The sequence below is a fragment of the Teleopsis dalmanni genome, chromosome 2 (assembly GCF_002237135.1).
Source record: "Teleopsis dalmanni isolate 2A chromosome 2, ASM223713v2, whole genome shotgun sequence".
NCBI lineage: Eukaryota > Metazoa > Arthropoda > Insecta > Diptera > Diopsidae > Teleopsis > Teleopsis dalmanni.
In genome coordinates, this window is record NC_051847.1 from 42,993,372 (window position 1) to 43,001,446 (window position 8,075).

General features: G+C 29.9%; 1 protein-coding gene across 1 annotated transcript; it reads left to right on the plus strand.

Annotated features, from left to right (window-relative positions):
• The first annotated feature begins 955 nt into the window (after positions 1-955).
• On the plus strand, positions 956-4,356 carry LOC119683477. The gene is made up of 8 exons (XM_038097161.1): positions 956-1,206; positions 2,386-2,554; positions 2,617-2,942; positions 3,005-3,125; positions 3,215-3,447; positions 3,505-3,792; positions 3,932-4,067; positions 4,133-4,356. Exons 1-8 carry the CDS (start codon positions 1,179-1,181, stop codon positions 4,326-4,328), a joined length of 1,497 nt encoding a protein of 498 aa, XP_037953089.1. The 5' UTR covers positions 956-1,178; the 3' UTR covers positions 4,329-4,356.
• The last annotated feature ends 3,719 nt before the right edge of the window (positions 4,357-8,075 follow it).

The following is an 8,075-nucleotide window of genomic DNA, read 5'->3' on the forward strand; positions in this document are numbered from 1 at the left end:
TTCCAGTCAGTATAGCTTCGACGGAAGGAAGCTTCTCAAATTTAAAATTGATTAAGACGTACTAGAAAGGTATGATGATCCACAAGAGATTCTATAAACTGAAGCGAAAATAGCAGCTGGCGCAAATTATGATATAATTGATAACAAAAATATAATGATAATAAAAAAAATTGGGTGAAGCTAAAAGTAGGAAAATTCATTTATTTTAATTTGTGTTCATTTAATTTGATTAGCAATAAAACTTTCAAACATGCTTTTCACTAATAAAATGCAACTTATTTACTTTTACAACTGGGTTATAAAGGGGGCCTCACAATTCTAATGTCGCCGACGTCCAGAGTTGGTCTAGCTCCGCCACGGATCACAGATATAGATTAATAATGCTGTGATGATAGAAGCTGATACTCTAGTAAGAAAAAAAATCTTACCAGTAATCCAAAAAGTTAAATATTGAAGAAAAAATTAGATAATAACATATAAAAATAAATTACTGAACAAGTTCATATCTTCTATAAAGTGATCAAGTTAGAGGAGCGTTAACTATACTTTATATAGTACACTTAAGAAGCATATACTAACAATAACTTCTGATAAGAAAATATAGAGCTTAAAATCACGTTATTAAACTCAACTTTGTAAAAATAAATATATTGCGGTTTGCATAAATCTGGTATATAAACAACAATGACGAATAATTCATTTTAGTTTCGTTTCAACGCACGTTTTCAGTGCTAATTTTTTAGTACGAATTCTCCATTCGTCGATAATGGTTTGACGCGGAATTTAAAAATTAATTAAAATAAATTTTTAAATAAAAAAATATGGAATTTATTGGACATAATGTAAAAACGAAGGCTTATGTTTTCGAATGTGAATGTAAAAGAAATCGTGAATTAATTCAGAAGTTCTCAGAAAATTATATCAAAACACACTTAAGAGAAACTTTTAAAAAAGATATAAATATTTCAACACTACGTCTCTTTAACGACATTCTATACGAAAGTAATTACATACTTCACTTGTAAATTAAGAAATTTAATTAACCACAAAACCATACTGTGAAAACCGGCGACTATAAATATTTGCACATAAAAAAACAACAAAAAATAAATTATTCACAACAAAAAAACCTAGATGCAAAGTGCGCTGAGATAAGTTCGTTGAGTCATAGATTATATATGCGAAATACGTTTCAACTCAACAGCGGTATTTGGACATAAATATATATATATATTCATATATATATTCATATATATAAATATATGAAATGATGAGTGCTTATATATAAAATTTATTCTCTTAGTTTTTAGTGCATATCTGATAATAAATAAAATAAGAAATATATATATTATGAAGTATAAAAAAGCAAAGTTCTAATATTCCTTAAAGCAGATAAGAAAATCCATTGATTAAATTATTTACATTTTCGCATTTTGAGTAATATAAATTAATCAAATTGCATTATATTTTGAAATCGGATTAAGAGAAAAAAAATATATATACATATCTATAATAATTGCTAATTGATAAATCTATTGTTTTCTAATTGTTTTAAAGAATTGCTAAATAGCAGCTCTACATATGATCTTTGTAAATAATAATTGGTATCTACACATCTATATATGAACCATCATTAAGGCGTTGTATAAAATTCCTATATCAGAGATTACTTACAGACATCAATAGATATTAGATATAACAATTGACATAAAACTTGATTGTATATTAGTAATATAGCTAGATAAACACCGTAACATTAAGTGGTTTCAGTAGTTTCAGTGACATTCAGTACACATAATTTTAGATACAACCAAGTTTATTGACATATCAGATAAATTCGTTTTACTTGAAGATTGAATAGCGCTTTCTCAAAAGGATACTGTTCTTACAGTGAATGCTTAGGAGTTATAGATTTAAGGCGGTTCTTCAAGAATTTCCTGAAATCAGTCCACATTCACACTTGTAACAAGTGTCTACCGGAGCTTAAGAAGGAAACACTGGCACACCTGTTGTGTTTAAGTTAGGCTTATCAAGAACCAAGCCTAAATTTTTATTTCTTTAATTATATGCCTCTTTCTACCCATAAATACGAGGAAACTGGTATCAAAACAGTTTACATAACTAATTTAGAAGGCTCTGATTTCCATTCCACTCCATCTACATAGCCATTTTGTAAGCACTTAATGTTTTGTGGTGGTTTGTGGTTATATATGTTTATATGTATTTACATATATATATACATATATATATATATATATATATATATAATATATATATATATATATATATATATATAATATATATATATATATAATATATATATATAAATACGTTGATATTAATTTTTACAATACTTCTTTAATACCGACAATTTTATAATTTCAGTCTCTTCGAATAGCTTCATTAGCTATGCTAGTTTGCTCATTATTTTAGATTTCGAATGTTATTGCCAAGCGGATAATTTACTACTTGTGCTATATAATACAATAAATAGTAATAAAAATCTGAAGTATGTTACAAAGATAATTCTTACACACACATATCTTCCCTTCAAGTAAGGCAAATTTAAATACAGTACTTTAAACGGGCTAACCTAATTTTAAATCAATTTTCTAGAAATGATAACTTAAAATTCCAGAAAAAGATAGGACGTAAAAAATTAAACTTTCAATTAAATCGGGAGAAGGAGATGAAATCGCTTCGGCCACGCTTTAATTCTGATGAAGGGCATGCTAGGAGAGATATTTCCAAAATGATGTTTTTTAAAGACTACAAAACTGTGGAAAACAAAGCTGAGAGCAAGGTCAAAGCAACTCGTATCGTTCCAGAGTTTATAGCACCTAAATATGAAAGAACTAAAGTGGCAGACAAATACTTAACCCAAGAAAATATAAATTTTACTTTAATCGATAATTCCATTTTAGTGGAGTTCAGAAAATTAGGTATGCCTTTCAATTATTAAAATTTCACTTTACCATAATATAATGTCATCAATCTTATATAGGTCATTTAGAAGGAACAACCGCATTTGAAAGTTTTTTGACTCAATTGCATAATTTAGGAGTCCGTGTTTCTGTGCAACAGATGACAGCTAATATACTGGATAAACGTGATAAATGGTTTATGTAAGATATATTTATTTAACCAAGTTTTTAATTCACTAAATTTATATTGAAGGTACAAATTAAAATAATTAAAATTAAAAATATTTCAGCTATAGTGAAATTGGACACTTTGAAACTACTTCCACTATGGGTTGTTATATCTTCAATATAAATCCAGCACTGGCAATTGTCTTCAATCACATTAGCTTTAATAATCTCACGATGAGAGATGCTAGCATAAATGATATTGAGAGACTGAAAAACACATACATTAAAAAAAAAATTCCCCTATTAATTTTAAAAGACGGTAGCGCCGAGGAGGTAAAACGCACAATGAATGCTGGTAAATTGTTTCCGATTAGCAACTATCTATTTTATTAAAATTTTCCAATAAATATAGTCGAGAAGCTAGAATTTAAAAATTTAAAACAATTATATGTAACGGTTATGTCACATGGAGATGAAGGTGATATTATTTACACCAAAACTGATACTTATAATATTAAAGAAACGGTCCTTAATCCCTTACTCGCTAATGAAAGTTTAAAGGATGTGCAAAAAATTGTACTGGTAAATGCCTGTCGCGGTGATATTGATCCACGTTATGAAGATGATGATTTAGAATATGAAGAAACTAACACAGATGAAATAGATGAAAATCTGGTCACATTTTATAGCACACAAAAAGGTAAAATATATTCACTTAGGTATTTCAATGTTTATGTACTCCCATACACATACATATTACTTACATATAATATATAACACATCTATCTTATAGATTTCAATCGAAGAGAAATATAAAAAGTTCTATTATATTATTCTAGGTTATGTTTCTCTGTTACCAGCGGATGGTGCAGTTTTCATTAAAGAATTTTGTGAACATTTCGATATACCATTCAAGGAATCATCAATGGAAGAGATCGCTGAACGTATGGAAACAGTTTTACGAAAGAAAATGGAGTATGCCTAACAAAATTATGTTATATATTTTATTGTGTTATTGTTTAAATTTTATCATTTAACAGTTTCTGCGAGAAAGTTACAGACTATTGTGCAAAACCAGGTGTTCTACATAATATTAAAATGGAATTCAAAAATTTGAAGGGTTACAAAGGCCTTCATAAAAGAATTAGTCAAGTTATAGACAATGTTTCTTCTAAAAGTGATGATACTGTACCCGCAGAAGATACAAGGTTGATTAGATGTCAGCATTCTGACTGATTACTTATTTATAAATTAGTTTTTTTTAATAAATAATTTATTACACATACCTATTTTCAAATTATATTATTTTTATATATTTTTATTGCATTTTACACATTTCATTATGTTTTACCATATATATTTTTCTATAAGTTTCAACACGACGGGTTTAAAGTTGAAATCCTCTTATTTTGAATTACTTTACATTAGATATAATTAATTTCATTTCATCAAAAATTTTCATTTTAATTATGCATTAGTTTTTAAACATCACTTATTCTCTTCTTTAAATATCTCTCTGTACACGCTCACGACTGTCAGTCTAATAGACTTCTCACAGAATGGCATTTCCTTCGTCGGCTTAACACCTTCTATGCGCCTGATCACTTCCATGACGAAATTCAAAAGATCAGATGACAAGGGATCACCTTATCTGAAGACTCGCATGGTATCATAAGGTTCGGAGAAACTCGATCCTACCTTGATGGACCTGCGAATATTCCTCAACGTCATTTTGCAGAGTGTTATTAGCTTTGTAGGGATGCCCAGCTCAGACAATGCGGCGTAAACACGATCCCTTATGGGCCTATCAAAACAGACTTTATATTCAACAAAACGTTGGTGACTGTCGTTGCTATGTTCGTGGGCTTTTTTTAGGATTTGTCGTGGTGTGAATATCTAGGTTGGCACGTGGATCCAACTTTTCACACAATACAGTTGAAACCACCTTTTACGAGACCATGTAAATATAACCTATTGTAATAATACCGCAATAGTTATGCAGCTTTGTTGTGGTTTCAGTCTTAGAAAACTATTCCAATGCATGGTCTTACACCATGTAAACTCTTTGTGTTGCTGTACTTCTAAAAGTGAGCTCTACCTTTTTTATTGATATCTTAAAGTCAAGTACATTTTACTGGTAAAACTGCTTATTATTGCCATAAATTGTTCTACTTTCTTTCTTCTCGAATGAAACCCACAAAAAGATTTATTTTTTTAACATTGTTATAAGGATTAACAATTTAATCAAATATCTTTTCATTGCCTCCTCGAGGACACATAAATTCTAATATTCTGTTGCAAGTAAGTATTTCCTCATGTAACAACTCAGTTACGTTCCAGTTTAAATATGTTGTAGAGCTGCGGGGCACAACAAGTTGTTGTTATTAATGTTGTTGTTGTCGTATATAAATTTCTTAAGCAGTTCCATATTCCTTTTAATGTATATCCTGTGTGAAATTTGTTATTGTTGTTATTTGTTCGAGCAGGCATTTATATGAGTTCATTACGCGATTTCACATTTATTTAAGTTCGCACAATAACCTTAAGGGAACTCTTCCACTCCGACTTCGACTTCGACTTCGACAACGACTGCGGCAGCAAAGTAATTCGATAATTGTGGCATTAAGGAAAGGATATGGTATTTTGCGGCTTATAGTAGTTGCTTATGGTGTGTGGGAAGGTATGATTTTTTCCATTTATATTAATGGAGAATCAAGGCAATAAAGAAAACTAAGCTTAAATATAAATTCATATAAGTTGGTTAGGAAAATATATAGCTAGAATGATTAAAGTGATGGTGGAAATTAAATTGAATTACTTGGTTTGCATTAGAAAACATTGTGATTAATAGTAGTAAGAAATTGTAGTAGCAGAGATATATTAGATATAATTCACATAACGTTTATCTGATTAAATTCTTAAAATAGGAATACTATTACAGTATATTTTAACACTTCTCAGTTATTTTAAGCTGTAAATTAATGTTGCATATTAATAATAATTATTTGAATATACAATTTTATAAAATTATGTTCAGTGTTAATGCAATACCTTAGTTTTTGAATCATCTCATCAAATCTCTAAAATTTGAGCAGAAGTAGAGCCGCAACTCTCACGCTATCCAACCATAAACAAAATCAAAGCAGAGTAGTGCAAAAAGCAGCTGAGGTTAGAGAGTAACCAGTCCATAATATTATGGATTTGTATTTAAGAGTACCGAGAAATATAAGGAATTAAAATTGATATAAACTGACAATGGTCCTTCGCAGAAGAACAAACTTTGATCTCATTAAATGATGTCCAGAAACATATCTATAATGATTTTTTTACAATAGCAGAATACAAGTGAAAACCTATAATATAGTAGGCTGCAAAAAGTTCAAACTAAAATGGCTAAACAAATATTTATTCATAACAAAAATTTTTATTTTGTTTTCTAAGGTAAATCATAGAGCCACCTTAGACGAAGGAATGTTCTCACATTCCATGCGTTTGGGGAAACTTACTAAAGTCAGTCTTCTTTTTCCTTGCTGGATCAAACGTAAGTTAGTATCTAAATCACTATTACTGAATGGTGTGTACCACCATTTAGATGGTCTACTGTAATAAGAGCTCCGTTCAATTCTGTTAATAAGTTATTCAGATGATTCAATAAAAGTATACTTTGAAGCCCAGCATATCTTTCTGATAGAATATACATATATTACATTTGTTTTGAGAGAGTGCAATTTGGATTTTAGTATGCTTTTCTACAGAATACCACAACTTCAGCACTCTTTTTCAGCACAACTTCTAGTTTTTACTCAAGTATCTCCTGGGTAGCTTGTATATATTCGTTCAGAATCTTACTAATTACAAAATGGCGTAGTCATTTGTACCCATCTTTAATGTACGTTTCACAATTAAACCTCCAAATCTTGGCTTGTGCACCGAGGCGTTAAAAATCTTGTAGGTTTCATGCTAAAGTCCATCAAGTATTATTAATATTTGGTTTTCGAAAAGTGTACCTTATCCAACACACTTGCATTTTATATTTTTTTGTTGCTATAGTTTGGTTTGTTTAAACCCACGAATCGATTGCATATTCTCTGAGATTACAAGATGCGCAGAATCCTGTGCAAACGTTGGTTTATAAAGACTTGAGTTTTTGACTGGAATGCATATTTATAAATTTGCGAAGTTTTATAAAGTTTTTATGAATATCTAAAACTTTTTTTAGAATGAACGAAAGTACCTCTAACCTTATTGATTGTGGTGATGTATTTCGGTGCTCTGCTTATATATGTTATAAAGCTTCCGAGGTATGTTATTGATTGCATCTCCTTAACTCCACGTTACTTGACGAATGGAAGAAGATTTAACCTCGTATCTGGTGCTTAGGGCCCAGGTTTTGCCGTTAATAATAACTAATCTGAGTTTACGTACGATTTGAAGGGTAGAAAAAGTATAGCAAAGTAGACATGCGTCATGAGTATATGCCAAATCTTCCGGTCGCGCAAATGGTGTACATGGTTCATATCTAATGATACTTTCATCATTGTATTGTTATTTCATTCGGTTGTATAAACAAAATATATCTTTTAAGATAAATTTTTTCTTGCCGATAATGGCGTGTCTTTTTATGACGAAAGAAACTATTTAAAAGTTAAACCGATTCGAATAGCAAAGAAAAGGAACTTGAGCATTGAAAGTTTGTGCAGCCTTGGCTTCTTGTGGATAAACACGATTAGTCATCGCTTCTAATTTGACAGGCACGAGTTCTAAGCCTGGCGCTTGTAGTCCAAACAAAATTATATACGGACTATAAACTAATTAAATAAAATTCGATTATTTCCAAAGACCACTGATGAAGAGTACTTGGCAATACTCGAAACAGCGTTGTATGGTCAACCAAATTTCAATAAAATTAAATAAAAAAATTTTTGTCTTTGCCTTTCTTTGCTATTCGAATCGGTCTAACTTTTAAAATATATCTTATTTACG